The sequence below is a fragment of the Botryllus schlosseri genome, chromosome 4 (assembly GCF_051294905.1).
Source record: "Botryllus schlosseri isolate E-star chromosome 4, Bs_hap1, whole genome shotgun sequence".
Taxonomy (NCBI): Eukaryota; Metazoa; Chordata; class Ascidiacea; order Stolidobranchia; family Styelidae; genus Botryllus; species Botryllus schlosseri.
In genome coordinates, this window is record NC_137239.1 from 17,467,503 (window position 1) to 17,490,832 (window position 23,330).

At 44.2% G+C, this 23,330-nt stretch overlaps 2 protein-coding genes across 7 annotated transcripts in view; one reads left to right on the forward strand and one right to left on the reverse strand.

Moving 5' to 3' along the window:
- The window catches only part of LOC145437159 (uncharacterized), a 46,424-nt gene extending 36,091 nt beyond the window's left edge, over positions 1 to 10,333 (forward strand). For 2 of the 5 annotated variants that reach the window (XM_080314333.1, XM_080314337.1), the window contains 9 exons: positions 762 to 1,769; positions 1,948 to 2,085; positions 2,434 to 2,580; positions 2,642 to 2,712; positions 2,775 to 2,965; positions 4,638 to 5,133; positions 6,507 to 7,607; positions 8,039 to 8,194; positions 9,322 to 10,333. In XM_080314333.1, coding sequence (XP_080170459.1) covers positions 762 to 1,769; positions 1,948 to 2,085; positions 2,434 to 2,580; positions 2,642 to 2,712; positions 2,775 to 2,965; positions 4,638 to 5,133; positions 6,507 to 7,607; positions 8,039 to 8,194; positions 9,322 to 9,640 — 3,627 coding nt within the window. In that variant the 3' untranslated portion in view covers positions 9,641 to 10,333. The remainder of the gene's footprint in view (positions 1 to 761; positions 1,770 to 1,947; positions 2,086 to 2,433; positions 2,581 to 2,641; positions 2,713 to 2,774; positions 2,966 to 4,637; positions 5,134 to 6,506; positions 7,608 to 8,038; positions 8,195 to 9,321) is intronic. The other 3 variants (XM_080314334.1, XM_080314336.1, XM_080314335.1) reach the window with 3 other exon arrangements.
- Positions 10,334 to 12,100: 1,767 nt separating this feature from the next.
- Positions 12,101 to 23,322, reverse strand: LOC145437163 (gastric triacylglycerol lipase-like). 2 transcript variants are annotated; one of them, XM_080314343.1, is made up of 10 exons: positions 23,038 to 23,322; positions 22,242 to 22,387; positions 21,404 to 21,581; positions 20,187 to 20,278; positions 19,975 to 20,116; positions 18,408 to 18,754; positions 16,899 to 17,125; positions 15,667 to 15,866; positions 12,853 to 13,019; positions 12,101 to 12,474 (listed from the first exon to the last, which is right to left on the reverse strand). In XM_080314343.1, the coding sequence occupies exons 1-10, from the start codon at positions 23,165 to 23,167 to the stop codon at positions 12,307 to 12,309; spliced, it is 1,797 nt and encodes a 598-aa protein (XP_080170469.1). In that variant the 5' UTR covers positions 23,168 to 23,322; the 3' UTR covers positions 12,101 to 12,306. The 2 variants fall into 2 exon arrangements, with proteins under 2 accessions (XP_080170469.1, XP_080170470.1); XM_080314344.1 differs by lacking the exon at positions 12,853 to 13,019.
- Between the last annotated feature and the right edge of the window lie 8 nt (positions 23,323 to 23,330).

Here is a 23,330-nt window from a genome sequence, read left to right on the forward strand (position 1 = left end):
GTAACGCCAGCGATGATATTGTTCGTACCATGCCTATTGCAGATGCGATTGCGCAGGCCAGCGATAATATCGTGAGCATCAAGCCAATGCAGATGCGATTATGCAGGCCAGTGATGGTGTAATGTTCACAGAGCCTATTGCAGATGTGATTCTGCCAGCGGATCTATAGGCTTGTTGAAGACTCGAAAAACCAGGCCAGCAACGATAGCCGAGTTCGCGGAAATCAATGACCTAATTTGGCGATCTTCTCAGCGGGAGATTGCGTCGCGTTACACCGTGCATTGACGTATCCCGCTAATCGCCGACACGCTTCTCGCTAATTGGCCGCGCGAAACACTGATAATACGACTTATTGAAGCTTCCTAAAAGTTTAAAACACATTATTAACGATACTATTTTATCCGGTTGACCGGCAGATTTATTTCTGGATATCGGATAATAAAAACACCTGCGGTTAACCGGTTAACCGATAATCCAACCCTAGTTGCCACGCCTGGGGAGAAAACTAAGGACTCTATGAAAAATTCGATAACATTTGGGTGTATTTTGATAAAAGTTGGTAGTACTGTTTAAAAATTTTCAGTCAAAGATCAGAGGCGGTCAATTGCTCATGTGATAGACTACCCCCCACTTTATTTCCCAGAGGTCCCAACTCACTTTGGACGCAACCATTCCAAACATTTATTCGTCAGTGATATTTGTATGCTCTTTTCGGATTCGATTCTTGAATAACCAGTTACCATGGCGACTCTCCGTTCCAGATCAGCGACTCATCTTCCCTGTCTGAACTGTCGACGCGCAGCACCCCGGTTCCGGGCAACTACCCCACGTTTGTGCCCGCCTTCATCGCAAATCGAGGTCGCTCGTCCACCCAAAACGACCCGCAAGTCCATCTGGAACCTGCCGGTCCAGATAGAGCACGCAAGAGAAGTTCCAGCTTCACCGAAACCGGCAGTGTAATTTCGAGACCGGCCCACAAGGATGCCATGCGAACTCTGACCCGGCAAAGGGGTGAATATGATAAATCTGATACCGGGTCACGTCAAGGGCACGTTATGTCTGGGCAACGTCCGCCGAATAACTCTGATAACCCAATGATATCCCAAAAATATCCAGTGAACGTCCCAAACAACCATATGTCCGGACAACATCCCACGAATACTAAGGATACACAAATGTCCCAGATGAATCCTACGAAGGTGCCTAATAGCCAGATAATGTCCGATCAACGTCCTGCGTTCGCGAAAAGCCGCAGCGCCACCGAAACCGGTCCGCCTCAATTCGAGACCAACTTTAACATACAACAGCAGTACTACTTGAGCCACGGACCTGGTCGGCTGGTCCGGCAACGTAGCGTAGACGATAACATACAGGACACGGTCGATTCAGCCGCGACCCAGCAATATGTGTCGGTCACCGATAAGTATTATCACCAGGACGGTTACCCTATGGGTAACACTAACGGGAACAATAACAAATTGAACTTCGGGCAGTTGTACAGGATTCCCCAGGGCGAGTATCGTACGCAGGAAAGGGCGCGTACCCCCCAACAAGGGGGCGCCGCAAACAATAACATCCCGAAGTCGAACAGCCTCGACAGTATATTGGAGAGTCGGAAGGCGCCCGTGCAGGAGCACATGGCGTACCAGCAAACTTATCATCAGCAGCAGGATCGCGGGATTTCGAATCGCACGCCTCCGACGCAGTATCACAGGGATTCGCCGCGTAGCGCTGGCACCCCCGATCCGGATATGGTGGTGCAGGAACAGGTAGGGCTGAAGTTCTTAAACTTGAGCCATCTGTTTGCCTAGATTATCGGAATTCTGATGCCAGTGACATCATGGGGATACGATTATCCATATACAATGTTCTTTACAATTCAATGCTAGTTGGATCCCTTAATGATAGTCCACGAACTTGTGTTTGACTCGTGTCTTTGTTTGGAAGATGTCCGAGCAGCTCCGTGACCGACTGAACAACGAGGCTTTCAGCGAGATCCACGGGATGGGCTGGGTGCCGTCGTTGGACGACTATGGGAGCAGGGCTTCCGTGGCGGAGAGCTTGCCGGCCAATGCAAAACGCGAGGTGAGTTGTGTTTTTTATCGGATTTCCTCGAATCGGCCGTTCTTTAATGCCAAAATTTTAGGACAACATCATATGTTCTGGATGCTATGATTCAACCGGTCAAGGTTTCGAGGCTCCCATGCCGGAAGAAATTGTTGAGGCAATATTTTTTGTTGATTCGAGAGCCTTACCAATTAGTTACCTGAAAAAAATTCAACACGAATCTAATCATTGCCATCGATAACAGGCTCATGATATACCAGACCAGGATTCAAGAACCCAAATCCTTTTTTTTGAGCAGAATTTGTGCCCGAGTAGTGATAGGTAGTTTTAACGTGGGTTTTCCTCACTCGGTAATTTTACGTTCAGGACATCCAGCAATTGCTCAGGGATGCATTCGCCGGACGCAGCTCAAAGCAGCCCAGACGGGTCCCGTCGGCACCCATGAAAAGCAGGAAGGAAACCCATCAGATCCAAATGCGGATAAGAAACGACATGATGCGATTGCAGGAACAGGTACGCCTCGCAGCCTTGTCGACGTCGCCGGTATTTTCAAGATTTCCGATACTTTTTGCAGAGTCAAAAAGAAAAAGCGCTCCGCAGAGGAACGGACGACCCCACTTGGGAGGATTACAAAAACAGCTACAAGTAAGCCCGCGCACCCTCTCGCCGACAGCATCCGGTTTCACTTTTGAAAATTTCCCGATCAGGCAGCAAAACCAGGCATCGTCGAAAAGCAACCACAAGTCGGGACGCGGCGGTGTCAATATCTTCGCTCACAATCAACCGCCACCCATCTCGCACCAGATGCAAAGCGACCGCTCCGAACGTGCGCCACACGGCGCCTCAAACAGAGAGTACCGACACGGAAACGGACATCCCGTGCAGAGCAATGCGTCAGGTAAGAACGAGCGAATGGATGTGTGGAGGTATATGTTGTGTACTATTGTCAACTAGTTTGACTGCCTCTGCTTATAGATAACTGTTCCTAGACTTTCCGCTATCAATTTAAAATTTCAATGTCATTATTGTTATTGGTCGTTGAAATGCTAGTAATTGCATCGATGAGATACAATTCAATGTCTGTACCGTTTTTTGCACGATTGTCGTGTGTAGAATGTAGATGCTAGCTTGCATTTGCACAGTCATTCATGTAGGACCTTCTATTTCTGGCCAGTCCGGAACTACCCTAGGTAATCCCTTAGAATAGAGCAGCCTACTACCCCTTTGCCTTTGGAAAATGCAGAAATTGCGTTAAGTCGATATTTCGGTGTTCTTCGCCATGTACCGGTAGATGGTATCAAAGTGTCTGCCCTACGTCTGTTTTCGATGTCATATCTTTACCTTTCGGTGTATGATTTCTATTCTTTGCGGACGATCGTGCGTTGTTTGCATGCCAGTGTCCTACTGTTTGGACTTGCCGTAACGGCACGCGTTTTTGAATCTTGCACTCTTAACGTGCATTGGCGGGTTCGAACTAACGTAATTTGTCTCGGTCTGAAGGAAAAACTGGAATCGTTTTTCTTTATGGTTTTGGGTTTTTGTTCTTCGGGGGCATGCGAAATCGGATTCCTGGCGTTACGAGTCGGTGTCAGTGTCTAGGCTGATGTGATGTCATATCTCCATTGCTAATGAGACTGTCATCTCGCGCCGTATTTAATTTTGACTCGGAATCAAATTTACAAGTCGTCGAATATTCTGCACTGAAAATATCGTGAACCACTCAGCCTCACTAGAAATGACCACGTCATCAATACCAATACTTCATGTGCTGCATTATACTGTTTATGTTTTCAATACGGTTATAATTTCAGCGAGATCTTGGGTAAAACAGCTTGGGTATGCCGATAACTGCCGTCACTGACCGGTTATATAATATTATTACAGTCGGCATGCATCTATTTATTCGATAAATATCGTATGTGTATAAACAGCCTAGTGCACTTGTCACATATGCTTGAATCCATCATGGTCTCAATTCTCATGGTCTGTATGCGAAGTTGGCCGAGTCACTTTGAAAATGTACTTGAATTGACTCGAAAGATTTTGGAAATCAATTGACTTGACTTGATCTAAATTTGCTGCGAATCGAAGGTAGTGACTTGATCCCAACACCGGGCGGCGTACAGTCGAAGAAATCATAGATTTTCAATGCGTAGTCCGACATCTCGCATTCTCATATCCCAGAATGGTACAGATCCCATTATATCGTTACATTGTAATATGCCCATTTTGAACTGGATATGCCTTCGTTCTGGTGCACTTTTTATGTATCGCCTGTTACTAACAAGCTACTGTTAACTTTGCATTTATCGTCTAAACTTTGTTTGTGTTTGTCAAGTGTTTGATCAATTATTTCACTACTTACGCGCATGCTTTTACGTCTTGAGTATCGACAGAAATAACGAATGTTATTTTTCTTCTTTTATTTCTTTTCCTACGCTTTCCTCGTGTACACTTCACCCCTCTTTCCGCCCGCATTTCTCAATTCTCACATTTTGCATCAATCACACCGCAAAATGAAACGATCCGTTGCATGATGTCCGCCTCATTTCATTGCACAAATGATGCAGACGGTAGATTGTCTTTCTCGCCACGGTACGACGGGTATCACGATAATCCTAATTACGGCACGGTGAGGTCCCAGAAATCGGATCAAGGATATCCGGCGTACCCGAACGCCCATGGCAGGCAACGTAGTAGCCCTTTTGAGCGTACACATTTGTCATCAACCTTACCGAGAAAGTATGGGTCACGCGAAAGCTCACCGAAACAACACCCCAGCCCCGATAGGAAGCACGGTTCGTCACCCCGCGCAATCAACCCCTACTTACCGAGGACTTATTCCAACCCTGTCAACTTGGATCCTAATTTCCAAACGGACCGCCACATTCAACACCGGCACCAGCACAGCGCAGACTCGCTGTTGTCCGCACAATCCTTCATTCCTCCGACACAATCTTTCCCAGCGTCCAAAGAAAGCAGGAGAGAGATGCACCAATCCGCGACGAAGCCGCATTATCAGCAGGGGGGTTATTATCAAGGAGACGCACCACCTACGCAAATACGGTGAGTTATTTTTGTGGATCTTTGTTATTTTCGAACACTTCGTTTTGCAAATTTTTTGCTCTTGATTAGGGCTGGGCAAGTGGCGAGGGTTGATTTTTTCTAGTAACAGAAATATACGCCTTCAAGCCAAGAGTAATATTTTACCAATGAAACATAGTTTCAACACTTTCATTTCTACTGTCGGAACCTCGAAAACTTGTTTAGCCGTATATCAGCGCCGAAAACCTGCCGCGCGAGGCTACGTATATTTTAGAAGTAGCGATTTTGTCAAGTAGCGATCCACCCTCGCAATGGTCTCGAGGCACTACGAAAAAAAGTTCATGATGGGTAAACAAAAAATTATTTTTGGATGCGTGTGATTTGCATCGATTTTACTTGTGGCTTTAAACTATCCAAGTCATTATTACTGTCTCGACGTCATAATAGGTGCTACTGAAATACTCGGCCTGAAGCTTAAGACGATCTACAATCTACATGTACTCGAGTCACCTAGTTACTCGGTTCTGCCCAGCCCTGCTCTCGAGCATAGTGGAATGCTTTTCGTCGATGGTGCGCTTTTTAGTTAACAATGAACTTAACATTTTATACTTATTGAATGCTCTGTTCCTAACCTTTTCACTCTCGGAACTACCGAAGCGTTTTTCTGAAACTGCCCGCCTCCCGAATTACAAGTGTCTGTAGCTCTGTACCTTTACATGAATGCTTCTTTGCTCTGGTGACTGACGAAACCCTATTTTGAAATAATCCACAAATAACAGACGGTCTTTGGGAAGTAACGGTGTTTGATTCGTGTTGTAAGGCCGTCATTACTACTGGCTATTTCGCTGTTCAGTGAGATCAGCTTCCGCGCTGACAGTTATTTTCCGAACCCTTTCCGACCGTACATTTGTAGTTGAGATTAATCGCATCCGATCGCGAATCATTGAGTGACATCAAGGTGGCTATTCTGCTTTTCGGTGGGCTTCACCGTCGTGCTGATGCTTATCTGCTTATGCAACCAGCCTACTAACTATGGTGATGCGATACGACGGTGTGCCAAGTCTTTCTTGAAACACTGACGATTTACTTATTTGGCTCCCGTCTACCTGTGTCGCATCTTCGATTTGAAAGCACTGCATCTTCCGGTGTTCGGCTACCTTACAACTTTGAGAGACGCTCTCCGCACAGTAATGTGCGTTCAGTGTAAAATAGTATTCCTCTGGCATTGAACTTCGTTACTGAATCATGCATGATGGGATTCTAACCCGAGGCATGCTTCTTTGATATCTTTCACTGATGGCTAACAGCAAGTCTAGTAATCGATGGTGACTTCGGACATATCAGTGTAGTGCTGTGTAGATATCGTACTCATATGCCATACATCGTACAAACAGCAAGTCGGACAAAGAACGCAATCCTGGCACTCCGTCAAAGTCGGAAGATAGCGCCACTGTCATTCAAGCCACCACGACCAGTCCGGAAGGTCACACGGTCAGCGTATTTACAGTGGCAACAAACCGCGGTGCCCAAGAACCCAGAGGGGAGGTTTGCGAGGAGAAACTAGTGAAACCCAGCACGCTCGACCGTAAAAAGATGAAGAGCAACCGTTCTAGAGATCAGCTTTCCCCTACGTCTGAGACCAGCGATAATTCGGACTTGTCGCAAGGCATGGCTGTCGAAGCGGCACGGGCCGCCCAAAACTTGATATCCATGTCTAGGGGTAGTCTTGATCATTTGAATGTCGGGAATGATTCACCCGGGGCACCTTCGAAGTTTGGTCTGCGGTCATCTTTGCGGAAAAAGGATATTAACGCCACGGAGGGCCAGGCCGGAAGGTCTGAAACAGCGACACCCAGGAGAAGTCGCGTGCCAGAGACGCGGACACCTCGGTCGCGCAGCAACACGCGCCGTGATGTCAGGGACAGAAACAGGGGTCGGTCCGTGAGTCCGTCTGTTTCAGCCAGTAGTAATGGGGTCGCAATCCCCGTCAGGGACATGCGTTCGAGCAGTAAAACCCAGCTTGACGTGGACGAAAATCCCGGGACGGCCCCCAGATTTCAAAGAACCATCTCTACTCCGACTGGGTCAAAAGTGACACCGTCTCGCGACACAGGGTCTCCAAAAAGCAACAAAACTACTGGCATGCGTGACGAACCAATGACCCGGTCGAAATTGAGGCCGCCCGCGGTGCCGCGGGTGTCGACGCCTACCCCAGTGCGGAGCGCAAAGATGAATACGGACCTGACCAACGGTTGGCAGTCTGCCAGCAATCCTAACTTTGAAACTGGGCAGTCGGGCACACTGCCACGCGCCCCGAAATCGAACAAACGCCTGGAGCGGTCCGGTAGCACTTCCGGGTCTGTGTACCGGACTGATAGGCTGGCCAGGGCGAAACAGGCCAAGGGTAACGCAGTGGCGCAGGCGGGGTATAATTCGACGCCCAGGAGGGAAAGATACGATTATCCTCCTCCCAGTGAGGATTTGAGATACAAAAGGTTACTATTTTCATTGCTACGTAGACTACCGGAGACTAAAGCTCAGAGATGGTCAATAGCCAATTGGGACAATTCTACTAAAGTACATAATTCAACATTTCTTTAAAGTGAAACCTTGAATTTTTCGAGTAGGAAGTAGTATTTCGACAACTTTGCACCACTTTCAGGTCGGAAATCGCCATGGCCACCCCTTATTTTTTTCCATCAACAATCTACTTGTGTTGTCAGGCATTCACTTTTCTACTTAAACTGGAAATAGTTTTGACATGCCTCACTAATCACTATGTCTATTCGAAGTATTTACAACCTAAGTTTTGCTTGTACTCTAGTTCTACCAACGATTGCTTTGACCATCTCTGCTAATATAAAGATTCTCGTACGACCGCTTGCCTGCGAGTCGACAACGGATCCTAATTTATCGATTTGTGTAGGAAATCGCTAACTGAGTCGTGTCCCACCCCATCGGCATCGCAAGCCGGCGTAGAGATGGTGGTGGGTTCCAAGCCGCCCTTACCCGCTTACCAAACGGCGACGCGTTGTAAAACGGCGTCTGTCGAGCTGAGGAAACGCAAGTCGTCTCACAGGAGGTATCATTGAATGAGTAGAGGAAAAGGGTGATTCTATCTTCCGCGGGAAGATGGTGCGAAGCGAAAGTGGGAGGATTGGGATTTCTCATCCTTCCTTATCTCGCTTTCGGTACTCTCTTTTGAAGCTTTCTCTCTTAACGCTGCACGGATAAGAAGGTCAGGCGGAACAGATCTGAATTACTTGTCGCTCGTGACATCTGCTTGTGTTTCTCATTCTCTTTGTTTTTGCGCAGGCTATATGTGGTCTACGGGGTCCTGCTCTTGACAATTCTTACGTCGACGCCTCCTTCCAGTCTTCTATAAGAATTCTTTATTATGGCTTCATCGAAAATCGTTCATTTTCTCGCCATTTTGAGCCAGCCATGTTTCCTGTTGGGTCTTGTTATTGACAAATCTGCGGTCTAGTCTAGACCTTTTTCCGGCGTTTCACAAAACGAAATTCATAGACTTTGCGTTATCTATTACCGTCTCCGATATGCCACTCCCGAAAACAGCTTATTCCTTTCGTTGACAATCATTTTCCGGCGAACTATGTAGAAGTCACGTAACTTCATTCCTACAACTCTCTGTGATTTGCTTATTCCTGTCCTGTAATCAGTTCGTACTCGAGGAAAGCTATTGCGATATCCTGCTTACCGCCATAAACTGAAAATCTGTTAGTACAGAAATCACACATACTCTGCGTAATCACAAGCATCATAGTCAGCGGTTACATATTTTCATCCGCTTAATACACACAATGCACATACACAGCGCGACGTGATGAACAGATAGGACGTCGAAACGACCAAGTACCAGTCCATCAGTCCGAATCCCACATTGGCGTAATGCCTGATGTAATAGTGTTCACACTGTTCAGCACTCTTCAATCTCGATCTTTTTCGACTGTCTTTCCTTTTGGTGATTTCATCGCTCAAGTCATTGACTTCCTTGTATTCATCCTTCATCTAGGCTTTTTCGTAAGGACAGAACATCTTGACCTCGTCATTCTGTGTCCTTACCGAGTGACTTCGCAGTTGCACAATTCCGTGTCTCGTAAGCGAACGCACTTTGCATATACTTCTGCGACCCTAATGTTTCTTCATCAAAAACACGACGTAACATTCTGTTTCCGCGCGCTTTTGCAGGTCCTTATCCGAAACCTGGAAGCAGCCACCCGGCACAGCGGCGCCGAACATGTCCAGGCAGGCGATTCACCATCACCGCCAACAGACTCAACCGCAACACTCGCCGCCCACTGTAGTGCCTGCCTCGCAACAGTACTACACTCGACATCTCCACCCTATGTACAACATGCAAATGACGCAACACGGCAATATGGCAGACGGCAGGACGCAGCACGATCACCCGCGCAGGACAGCGTCGGCAGACGACCTGCTGTGGTCAAGCGCGGATGCGCGAGACGCTAACGCCAACTTGCAATCGCAGCAGGGAACTCTCGTGTGATTCGAATATTGGGTTCCGGGAGTAGGAGCGTGCCACCTTATTTTTTTCTCCGTATTTCCTTTTCCCTGAGCACTTAATTCTCATTTCTTATTTGTTTGTTCGATTCTTTTGTTTGTCTGCATTGTGAACTTCGATCATGCGAATTCCGCTCTTTCTATGCTATTGTGACAAGTGCTATCGTGTTGAATTTGCCTGAAGATAGATCTAATCTGCGCAAGGCTGGTGTGCGTTTCTGCGATCGGTTATTGGATCGCTGTATCATCCGGTTGGTATTGGTAATGGCGTAAGCTTTGATTTCTAATAATAATATCATTTGTGTGTGCGATTGGGATTGGGACACCGATTAAGAAAACCAATTTTGTATGCGTTCTAGCAGTCTAATGCAGTGGTGCCTACGCGCCAGTGGCTCATGTGTGAAAATGTGAAGATAAACGTTACTGGTGTGTGGTATGGTCGGCAGCTCTGATAAAATTGATTCCTAACGCACATGGGCATTACGGCTTGTGCGCAAGACTACCCCGCCGTGTCACTGTCGTTCTCAGCTGCATTTTCCCGACGCATATTGCTCACGTTTCTGTAGCTAGCAGTCTAAGCCACCCTTTCTTCTTTCTTTGCAATAACGATTATTTTATTCATATTTTCTTGTGTTATAATGGCGATGCGAGAATTTCTTAATAAACTGCTTTCTTACGGGTTGTGCGTTCTTGACGTAACGGTTGAGAAGTGTTGCTATTTTGTGGAAGTGGGCTAATACCGCACAAGAACAGAACATGCAAGCATTCAATAGGGCTTGGATTAGGGATATGTGTCGATTTGGCGGTACGAGCGGGAATGCCACAAATCCCATTTCGATCATTCCTGGGTAACCTTATTCGAGTCGTACCGACTGAGCCATCATGAAGGTAGGAGCGTGCACGAATATGTTTTCGGGACTTCGTCTTGACATTTTGGATCTTCCATCCCATTAATTGCAACTTCCAAAGAAGGACCTTGCCATAGTTTTATGACATTGTTAGATAACAACCCCGTATATAAGCGGTGTTTTACAAAAACCTGGAAGGGGGCCGGCAGATACGGAATCACAAAGCATATCAGCCTGGTCACTAGTGTAAATGAACATTGTAGTCGAAAAATACCATGGATAACACTAACACCAACAGCCCCCATTGTCGTTCGCTCATCGACGCTTTTTACACAAGACCCTTCTATCGTGCCTCTCCATGTGATGGTAAAAATTGTATCTTCCGTTGACAATCGTGATTACGCAACTAGGCTACTCGTTAGTCTCCGTTCGTTTCGATCGCAAAACAAGCGTTGGGTATGCGAACAATGATAATTCCGAGGTTCGAGTTCACGGACGAGATGGATGGGTTTATACCCTGTGAAGATTTTTGTAAGATAGCAGTTTTTTCCAGCAGTCCTAATGTTATAATCTGTAATCAGAATTCCTTGGATTTCCTCTAAGAATAATCCTAACATCTTCGAGCGGATGTTTGATTCACGAGTACAGGCTAATACTGCTGGATTTCGTGGAGGAAGTCCTGGGAAAATAGGTCTCCTCACTGCGCCAATTAAGATTAGCCGATGTTACGGGATGTAGTTTTCCAGTTGGAGAATGTAGGCTACTTACATAAATGCTCTGTTCTGTATCTGCCTGTGAATTCGTTCACACGTGGAAGATTATCCGATCCTGACAGCATTCGTATTTATGCGTATCTATTGGACCCGATAAGTCGGTTAGATGTTAGAAAACCCCGTTTTATCAGGGTTGTAACCAAATCACAAGGCTCCGAGTCACAAGTCAATCTCACATTTATAGTTTTGACTCGAGTCATTTTCAATTCACCAGTGAGTCAAGTCCGAGTCCAAGTCAGCGAGCAAAGGGTCGAGTCCGAGTCATGGTGTTATGACTCGAGTCCGAGTCCAAGTCATTGTGTTGACTGATCAATTTCCAGTTAAAGTCTTGTTAAATTCACTTTTTATAACTCTGTTTGGTGATATCGAATGGTTCGTATTTATATTATACTACATTTCCTCACTTGTAGCAGTTCCTGGTCTCATTTTCCAGTACCAATAGACGAAACCCCATGTGGCTACTATTACTATTCCTCGAAATTACAATGAAATGTCGGTCTTGGCCGTCAGAGCCTCGAGTCATATGACTTGGTTCGAGTCAGGCGCAATGACTCGAGTCGAGTCATTTCCGTAGTTTGAGGAAATGACTCTAGTCATCAGAAAATCGTGACTCAAGTCGAGTCATCTCAACCCGCCTGCTTGTTATGGACTGGCTACGCACCAGCGTACGACATAACCACGCCAAAGCCTGCAGTAGGCCTACTTCCTATTTGATTTGTTAAAGGAGTCTTCAAATAGATCTTCCGTACTGATTATTTTATTTCCTGTTTCTCTTTGCATTTTACCTGTTCCTTGTACTTTCTCGGTCACCCATATAAGCACATATCAAGTGAAAGTTATTGTTACCATTTGATTGATAACGGATTCTAGAAAAACGAGAACAACACGATTAAATAAAACAGCTTTCCGCGTCTCATAGCTGATAACAAGTTGGCCACCGCTGCATTTTCTCAGAGCTTCTTTTACCCATCACCGCCTGATCCCATGCAAACTGCTGTGCGCGAACACGATTGTCCGTAACGTTACTCCGATCATAACTCGTCATCGACTCCTCGTATATGGCGAAAACTTGTGTTCCTCTTTGCTGGTGATCTCCTCTTTGGAGATTCATTTTCCTTGATGTAATCGACGATTTCGGGATACAGCAACGACGGCGCCTCCTTACCCCACAAAAAATCCAAATGGTCCCAACCCCTGATCTGCAAAAGTAATTTGCGGAGAGGATAACCAGAGGGTCGAATGACGCTTTCGTCGAATGTCGCTTCCCTAAATTTCCCAACAAGACATAAGAATATAGTGACTTCACATAGATATACGCTGTGTCGCAACCAAACAAAGACCCCACAACGATTATTACGAAAATTGACGTGCGATATTCTGGCAACTTGAAGATATCACTTTTGTTGATATGAGTGAGCCTGGCCGCCTAGCGTCATCATAATTTTATATTCCCAAATATTTGCCGTTCACCGATTCGATAATGTTAAAATACCGCATGGTGTTAAGAACCACGACAGCGCAGACGAAAATGAACCGCCTTCCCTCCATACGTCATAAATTCCTACTACGACACGAACCATTCTGAAGTGCACCATGCTCCTGAGGTTCGCCGCCAAATTCCTGCCATCGCGCGGGTCGGCGAGATCGTCCCTGGAGCCGAGAAACAAAACCAAAGGCGCCGTGATTCTGGCGACATCGTAGTCCGGAGGTTCCGTAGTGCCGTAGTTCTTCATATTTTCAGTTTCTGTATAAGGTGGTCAGATGTGGTCAAAAGCTCATAGTTGGTACTCGAGTGGCAGTATATGCGTAACGTGGTATATTTCTACTAAATTACAAGTAGAAATAGTGATTTATAATCTGCCAAAACTGCTTCAAGTGGAGGTAAAACATGAAAGTCTGAAGACCATCTTACTGAGGTAAGTAATTCCAAAAGTATATTTGGTCGAGAAGTAGTATTCTTTTAGTAATCGATCAAGATGCATCTTACCGAATATCGTAGAATGACAAAATTACTAGGGCAAGTTTTTGCAACTTTTTTTTTACAGCTTCCGGCAGCTTCCTAAATACTCGTAAGATATGTAGAATGCTGTTTTAAGCTGTTTGAAGGAATCTTATAGTGCAACTTTTGTCCATTTTTTTCATGCAACTCTTTGCAGCATTTTGCAACTTTTTCGATTATGAAAGTATTTTCGGTTTTGGTGAAATACACGGCCAAATTAGACTGAAACACCGTAAATCAGCACCGAAGTACGGGTATTTCGGGAGCTAAGCCGGTAAATTGACCTTTTTTTAGTCAACCGAGCACAATGTGGTCTTTTAGTGCAACTTTTGTCAAAAATTAATAAATAAATGCAACTTTCCGCGGATTTAACTGCAACAAAAACTTGCCCTACTAATTACTAGGGCAAGTTTTGGCAACTTTTTGAAGCTTCCGATAGCTTCATAAATGCTCAGAAGTTATGTAGTATGGTGTTTTAAGCTGTTAGGAGGATTCTTATTTTGCAACTTTTCTCCATTTTTTCACGCAATTTTTTGTAATTTTTTCGATTTTGCATGAAACCAACTTTTTCTGGAAATATTTGGCACTATATGTAAATAGATCACTTGATTATTTGAGGTCCTTTCTGATTTGACGTTCATTCACGCTAGACCGCCGAAAATTATATATATTTTCACTGGGTCGATTTTTCAGGCTATTGATCTTGTTGAAGTCACCAGCGCTGAGTTTTGCTACTGTGCCATGGATACGGATCGATTCGACTATCTCATACCCTGATAATTTCAAGGAACTTGTCCATAAATGCAACTTTTTAGTGCAACTTTGTGAAAAATAAATGCAATTTTCCACGGATTTGACAGCAAAAAAAACTGGCCCTACTGATTACACTAGGAATATGTGTATTTCCGAAAGAAATATACAGGTGCAGTCATACAGGGGCTATTTCGCCGAGTCCTCATGACGATGCCACACATAAACGTGATGAAAACATCCCAAAGATAATTTCTACTTCGCAAAATCTAATAGGTAATTTTGCCTTGTTTGGGAAGAAGTAGAAGTGCTCAAAAAACGTACGTACTTCAGTAAACAGTGCAAGTAGTAGAAAGCTACATGAGTACTATGTAAACGTAAAGGAACATCGTTACTGACCACCTCCGCGAGCGGCTCGATTTATGCAGAAGCGAGGCGCTAGTATCGCCTTAAAGACTTGAAATTGTGAAGCAGAAGAGGAAGTAATCTGAGATAATAACCACTCGGGTAAGAAATCCAAGCGAAGGCAATGCAAAACCTACTTGAGCAGTTCAAAAATGTAGAAGTAGGCTACTTCAATCAATCAATCAGGTTTATTAATATTTTCACCGTTTCAAAACATCACAAGACTGCGATACAATGAAAGAATAGGAAGGTGTCGAAACAACTAGGAGTAGCCAATAAGATCAGACACCCACCTTAGTTACCTAGTCACCTTAGTCACTGACCATTTCTGCCAATGACACTCCAAAAAGGTATAGGATCTCCCAAAATATATATTCAGTTTCCATGATGCAGGGGCTATTTCACGCGGTTTAGATGACAATTTCATTCACAAAACTACTTTCTACCTTTCAAAATCTTGATCGTAAAAACTGGTGTTCTAGAAGAATAGGGTTTCCATGTTTTTATATTGGAATCCAGAGAGGAGGACAATTTTTTAAATCTAAAAGCTAGATTACCGGAATTGAAAACAGCTGATCTTAAAAAGTTTTACTGAAAATCATGTTGTGTAGACTAAAAAATACCATCACTCCGACTCGACTCCCGAAGACCGAATGACCCGCACGAACGTCCGCATTACATATTTCGCGTCGTTTATGGCATTGTTTAATGTTTGTTTAATGTTTTAAACAAAGGCCTTTAAATTTCTTTTCAAGTTGTAAAATTATGCCATAATTGTGTAAATACTTTCCAAAAAACATGCTGTATGAGCCCACGGACAATTACCACTCGATTTAGCTGACGTATATCGATATGGGATGGTTGGAACCCTCAAAATAGTCGGTTCAACAGTTATAGTACAGATATTTCGTCATAGGAGCTATATTTACTATATATTTTCAATATGAATATATTATGACGTCACAAATGAATATTCGTGACGTTATGGCTTAAAACAACACAATAAAAAACATGTTTTAAATTAGGGCCTCGTTTTAAACAAGTTTGTTTTAATCCATCTAAATGAGGATATATGGTAAATAGAAGGAAAAAGGACTCGTCAGTGAATATAAATAGTCGAGTATGAAGTACAAGCACGTAAAACCTACTTGATGGCTTTAGAAATCGCTACCAATCACATCCGCGAGCTTTTAGATTTATACAGATGCGAGACACGCCGTAGACTCGTAAAGCAAACCTGAACCGTAGTCCCATTTCTGCGTCTTTCCCGAGGTCACCAGTTGCGACATATGGATCAAATTGTGCAAAGACGTGCCGGATGGCGTCTTGGCTAGGAATACTGGAAGCCGATCATTATGATAATGATCGACATTAAACCCGGCCAGAAACAACAGCAGGTTTTGCCCGTGGTACGACAGCGGGCTATCTTTTGCCATTCTGAAAAGAAAATACAGTTATTCTGCCCTGGTCGTTGTGCACACCACTCAATAATGACGAACAACAGTTGAGCTTGTTACACTTAAGGCACTGCGATATAAATGTGATGCGGCCCCAAATTAAAGTTGTGGTGTGAAAACATTGACAGTAGCCATCTCCTCAAGAAATCCATCGTATTGCAACTGCCAATAAAATATTTTCACTAGTGGTCCTATTGCATTAGCTATCTCTGTGGTATCGAGATCATTCGCCATCACGCGTCAATGCTTTGTACTCCTTTGCGAAATTTCTGGAAAACGTTTCTCCATTGTTGCACTTTCTCGACACGAGCCCTGTCTTGTTCCATTTCGTTACTTTACGGGGAATCTACGTAATATGTCACTTACTTTGCTTCCTCTGGAAGATGCAACAGCACAGACTCTGATTGCAACTTGGAGCACATATATATATATTGTCTATGTATAAGGTTGGTCTGTACGCTATATGCCACACTGTGAATCCATGGGTGGAAAATAGGTGTATTTATCAGATTCCCACCATGGAGGGGGTGTAAATCAGGTAAACGGCTCTTTCAGTAGACTGTGCTTTTACGCGTATTCCAACCGGTATAAATGAGTCAAATACAAAGATTACTACGGAGATATATCACAGGGTGTAGCGGGTTCTGTTTTCATGTACCACCCCATGAAGTCCATAAAGGTGGTATACGCAAACATAACTCAGTATACACCCCTGGGATATATTTCAAAAAGTAAGGATTGTTGTGTTCAACTCATTTTCACCCATTGAAAGGGTGTAAAATACAATTTGGTACTTGGGAGTGACATTAACCTCTTTGCACCCCACGTTATGGTGCAAAGCTGATATATACACCTATCTTACCACGCAGGGATTTACAGTGTGACATATAGCGTACAGACCAACCTCATACATAGACAATACATATATATGTGCTCCAAGTTGCAATCAGAGTTGACCACTGACCAGGTTGGGCGTATGTTTACTAGGCGTTATACATCGAAAGTATGTTACTTGTGCATTTTAGCTGACAACCACTGGCTAATCTTCGAGCTGGGCAAGATTTCCGCTCCTCCAAATAAAGAAACTCCGAATTGGGCCACTTCCGTCAGACCAGACAGCAGCTTGATAGGGCTTCGGATATGACCCAGAGTAGCCACGGGCGCCAGCGCTATCATCAAGTGTATCTTTTCGTTGAAGCTTGGATCTTCCGCGAGTCTGGCGAAGGCGATGAGGGTACCCTGAGAATTTGTTCATCTTCAATTATTGCTGAGCGAATCATAGAGACCATACAGAGATATCAGGACCAGAGGTGCAAGTGAGGTAGAAGCAACGCCTTAAATTTTTGGTATTTTACGGTTAGTGCTTTCCGAGACAAGGATGGGCAAACTTCGGCCCGCAACACCGTTTCGCGCGACCCGCGAAAGCTTCTAGACACGTCGTAAAATATTAATAAAATGCGTATTAAGAATCTAAATTACCGTGGGTACTTGATTCAACTTTCTTTTAATATATTTCAACGTGATAATGATAAGTTATATTCCTACCATAGTATTTTCTATGTCATTGATAGTGCGATAACCCGACCTCGAGGCCCCTGCAGTTTGAAAGGTTTCAATTGCTAAACATCGCAGAAAGTGAAACATAAATGACCTAATCGGACCATGAGTGTAATTTTAAATAGGCAACACAAGCAAGTATATTACTTTTAGTAGATGGAAAAACCCATTCGCGAGTGTGTTATAGATGGATTCATTCTTTATGTGTGTAGAAGTAATATTTAGATATTGTAGAAGCGTAATTAAAGGGTTATGATGCTGTCATCAGCATTGTGTGTCCTGAAGTTTAACCAAAAGTACAATCAGCAAATCGCTGCAGATCGCTGCTCACAGACTCAAATTTACACCCAATTCCAAGAAACGGGACAACCGACTTTCATCGCTAATTTTGACGATAAGGCTTATAAATTCTCGTCAATGTTTCTGACGCGAGTACGGTATCATTAAATCAATGTCTGTTTTGTTTTACCTATACAAATGAATGTATAATATTTCCATGTTGTCGGTCACTATATAATCAAATAACAATATTGAATTTTGGCTTAGTATCCTAATTTCCTATAGTGCGGCCCGCGAATGGATTAAAATGTTGAATGCGGCTCGCGAGGTAAACGGTTTGTCCGCCCCTGAAGTAGGCGAAACCTACTTGAGTACTTCGAAAGAGTAGAAGTGCTTCGTTACTGACACTACAAATTGGCTGGATCTTCGTAAATATATCCAGTTACAGTAATACAAGGGATATTTCACGCGAGTCTCATGACAATTTAACTCACAAAACTACCTTCCACTTTTTAATATCCAAATCGTATTGGTTTGGCGAAAAAATGTGATGCAGTAGTGGATGCTGGTATAAATCACAACCACTTGGGTAAGTAATGAACGCAGTCCAAACCTAGTAGAGTACTCGGAAATAGAGAATACCGGAACCACTGCACTGACTGCGGTCGGTGATAACTCGTCTTACCTGAGAATGCCCGACGTAATACAACTTCTCCTGCCCGGTGGCCCTCAACACCGCGTCCACCATAGCCGGCAGGTCGAACTCCGACATGTGCTGCCAAGTAAAGCGCCAGTACCTCTCGTCCTCGTCCGGGTTCAACTCGACGTGGGCGCGCGAGTACGTGTTGCCGCGAATGTTTCCCATCCAAACATCGTAGCCGGCGTCGGCCAGAACGAAGGCGAGGCTTCGGTTAGGTCCGTTCGACACCCAGCAGGAGGAATCCGATAATATCCCGTGCTGGAGGAATACGACAGGACGCTTGGCTCGACCGCGGCGGGTACGGCGGCCCCTGGGCTTTCTGCCGTGTTGATCTGCGAAAGTGTTTAGTCCAGTGGTTCGCAAACGTTTTTGACTCATCGCCCCCTTATCAAGATCAACATATTTTTATCGCCCCTAAAGACTAGAGTCGGGTTACTGTTTAGTGCCCGGGTTTATGACGGAACAATCAAATTATCCCCCATAACGTAATAAACATGTGCCTTGACATGTAAAATCTACATAAGTTCGTACCTTATTGTTCCTGACAGAAGCATCGCGTCACCACAACGCTTTTAGAGAGCCATAAGCTACTAGCTGCAGATTTTACATGTAAAGATTGTTGGCCAACTGAATGTAAAGATGATGTTGCCAACACTGTACTGTTATAGATTTGTTTGTTTGCTTTGTAACGCCATGTCTACAAACAGTTTGCGCCCCACTTCCACCCCCCATTTTAAGAACCCCTGTAGAGGAATAAGTCAAACTATTGCAGTTCAATGTGTCCATGTCCATCTTAAAAGATAGTAAACAATTTCCTACACGTCAAAAACGAGTTGGGGACGTGTTCAAAGCATGCAGTTTATAGACTAGCTGAGAATGTTCGTAACCTAGACACAGTTGGGAGTACAACTCGTACTAAAATTAAAATATAATTTATGCATATTCTATCATTTTCCCAAGGATGCAGTTTGAGCACTAAAATTCCGGACATGTCCTCCTTTTTCAAGAATTCGAAAATGTCCCCCCCGAGGACGCCCAACGACACAACAGCATTTACAGTCAAAATTTTCAAATTACCATAATCTCGTCCGACTTTATACGTTTTGCAATTTCTAAAGTGTCCTCTTTTCCGTATCTCAAAATATGATAACCCTATTCTAATTAGACCAGAGTAGCAACTTTGACTGGTTCGACCACCTCTGGAATTCGTTGATGGTACCCGTGCACTTGAAAAGAAATACCGATTCCCAGCATATGCCAAGATGACAGGTTTGAAACGGACTCACGTCATTATAGTCACAAATCATATTATTTAACTACCCGTGGTGATTAAATCTCCATAATTGCAACATGCTTCTTTGTGATTATACAGGAGTTACTAATGGCGCCACAAATAGGTGTGATGTAGTAGCTGTACTTTGCCACTGTGTTGTCAAAAGGTACTTCTCATGCTGCCTATCCTATAAATTGCGTAATACAGCGTGAAAAGTCAAGCTTGTGCGCTTAAGCGGGACTGATGAGCATATTAATCCCCTATTATACAAAATCCTACCTTCAAACGACTTTAGACGGCCATCTTCCTTCTCAGCCCATTTGCTACCGAACGGTATTCTGTGCATGGTCAGTTCGTATCCATCTTTAGTCACGGTGGTATAGACTGCGCAAGGGTATCCAGCGTAGCGAATCATTTGAGGCTAAGATATTGAATCACGGAAATGCTGTTAAAGGTGTTCGTATTATAAAATAACTTTCTAAAGATCTTACCACTGTCATGAAGCATTCCGGAGGCAATTCGGCGTGGGCCTCTTCGCTTTGCTCAAACGAATCGTAGTTACGAATGTTTTTTATCATGATATCTGCAGTGTACATTAACAGTAACTGGTAAACTTCGCGAATTTGAATTTAATCTGTCAATTACTAGATACACATTAAGCAGCAATCCCAACTATAAGCAATGATATAGATAACATTTCACTGAAGTGCAAGTAAGATAGGCGCTTACTAAGCCAAGCGAGATAGATTTTATGATATTATCAATTGTACATTGTAGCAATAAATCTAGGATTTGTTTTGGCAATTGAAACGTGACAGAATTTACAAATTACAAAATGCATTTTTGTAATCAACGCTATTGACTTAATCAGGTTACAAAACATTTCTGAAGGATTAGCGCGAATCAGGCTTAGTTGGTTGGTTTTGAGGCATTCATGGTGTTTGTCGACTACTGTACTATTATGGTCATTTACACCAGGCCGATATTCTTCATTCTTATTCTGTAACTGCCGACTTATAGCACGGCCCACTTCTAGGCTTTTCGTGACACTTACGCGCGGATGAGATGGCGAGGAGGAGCCCAGATAACCCTCCAACACTTAGGTAGGTATAGGACAGTGGTTCCCAACCTTTTGCGACTCATCGCCCCCCTTTCAACCTCAACGCCGATCATCGCCCCCCAGATTTTGCGAACCGAAAAATCGGTATACAATCTGTAATCATCGGCGGGTTGACTAAAAAGAAAAGGTAAACTTTTCGGCTCGTTGTCAAATTTTACACTTTTGCAACTAAATTTCCGTGGGTTGACTAAAAAAAAGGTCATTCCGACGAATTGACTCCAATATGGCCGTTTTAACGCGTCATCGCCCACCTATCGCCCCCTTTGTCGATTATCGCCCCCTTCGTCATTTTCGCCCCCCTAGGCCGCCAAATCGCCCCCTGGGGGGCGATATCGCCCACGTTGGGAACGACTGGTATAGGAGATAAGAAGTCGACCTCGGTCGGACTCGACCTCGCAACCCATTGGTGTTGCAGCCGCGGATTATACCACTGCGCTATCTCTCCACTTGAATCAGGCTTAGTATACTTTCCTGGTGCGAGCCGAAAATGCCTTGATGGTTTTGGTGACGCAAAAATATCCACTCGCGACATATTTCCACACCGGTCTGATACTAGTCAGGTTCGTGACATCACACGCATAGGCCTACCCAATTCGTCCTCGTCCCCCGCAATGTTGTCATCGAGCGAGTTTAACAAATCCTCCGTAAAGTTCTCCCAATTCCACGATTTCAAGTGATTTTTGACGTATGGAACATCGAGGCCGTACTGGGACAAGTCCGGAATGATCCCGTTCAGTCCGCCGTCATCAACTGCATCCATCACATACTGCGAATAACACGAGTATAATATAAGTTACACAACAGGCGAGGTTTTTCAACATATTCTCAGGATTTCAGAGACACTTGGTAAAGTGAACGTGCGGACAACATATACAGACTTGACGTCAGATAAATAGTTTCAGTTATGAATCGACTTCTAGTTAACACGATGCGTTTTGGTCTGAAACAGGATACTGTTGGATTTCTCAACTTATACATTCAGAGCACATGGTCGGGTTTCCGCTCCCTACCAAAACAGATAACTCTCTTCGGGACTCACGCCAGCGTCTCCGAGTTCAGTTGCGTTGCCGCACGCGCGCCTTAGCGCCAATCTCCGCGTCGAGGCTCGAGAATAATAACTATAGATTCCCGCCAAGCCTCCGCGAGGGCGAAGACGAGCATCTGCGTTCTACATGTTCCTTAGGGTCGACTGACCCATGTGCGACTGATGTTCACATGAAATCATTCTCCACCATGACATTCGAAGATCTCACTTAAATATTTGCTATTGCGACCAACAGTGATCCATCTGACCTTGACGGGTGACCTGGCGGCTGCGGGTACCGCGTTGGGGAGCCCGGCTTAGATTAAGTCATCTGGGTCATCACAATGAGTGATTGAGGACCAGTGGACTGAGTTGAATACCAAGCTATATCTGAAGACTCACCTGGCTCAATTGAGAACCAGCATTGAAGATGTCTTTCCAGTCAATGGGCGACACATCGGGGACTTCTAAATTGATGGCGTCCTCATTCTCACCAAGTACTTGCGCTATTCGGTCCAGGGCATCGCGCTTCCTGAAGAACGTTTCGTCTGCAACATGGAAATTTGTGTGCACAAAGCAGGCACTAGTGAACATCTAATAATTTTGCGTGACTTTTGAGCGTATACTCATGAGCGTATGCTCGTCACGATGACTGTAGCTGTGTCCTGACCAGTCCACACAAAATCACTCAATACTCTGCGAAGATTCAGGTAATACAGATTCAATCCATAGGCACTTTTCCACGCGAAGTAGTGTTTTACATGTCTTCGATATCACTACTTGTACTTCTCATTTAGTAAAAATTCACGGCTTTACTTCTTCATCTACTTGAGTAGCAATATTGGCTACTTCCTCAATACTACTATGACCTATTACTGTCTATTCAATTGATGTAGCATTGTTACGTTGCTTTACCATCGATACTTGCTCAAGTGTGCCTATACTTACTACAAAACTAACCGTTTTTTAAACGACCTTAAATGCATCTAAAGTAGGCCATGGTATACAGAACATTGCAGGTTGCTTATTTTGCAAGTATAGTAAACCCATCACTATATCCACAGTGTCTGTTCATGGTTATTTCGTAGTGCTTCGAATCTCGAAAGATACGTGCTACAGTTAAGCAAGATCACCCGTAAAGCACATCACCAGTAGCTAATAATTGGAGCGTTAAACTATACACGACCTGTCACCATACCTTGGTTGACCTCATCTATAGTTTCAACTGCGACTTGCAAAACGTCGGATGCAACATCCCACCAACTGCCAAAGCTGGTTGAAACGCATATCACCACAATTAGGCTAATAACTTTGAACGGAGCAGCCATGTTCCCGTTATGGCGTCTACATATTCACAGTGAAATATCTGAATGATATCGAACGACAGCGTATAGTGCGAATGTTTGCATGGCATGAAGCTTCTGTTTACACAAGACGTGCGGAGTAAATTTACAATTGTTACGTAATAATTGACAACTCGATTGGATTTCC

Coding starts and splice junctions, on each gene's coding strand:
- LOC145437163 (XM_080314343.1), bottom strand. CDS start 23,167: ATGGCTGCTCCGTTCAAAGTTATTAGCCTAATTGTGGTGATATGCGTT. Junction 20,279..21,403: donor GGGGGACGAGGACGAATTGG/GTAGGCCTATGC, acceptor TGTACACTGCAG/ATATCATGATAAAAAACATT. Junction 17,126..18,407: donor ATTACGTCGGGCATTCTCAG/GTAAGACGAGTT, acceptor ACAAATTCTCAG/GGTACCCTCATCGCCTTCGC.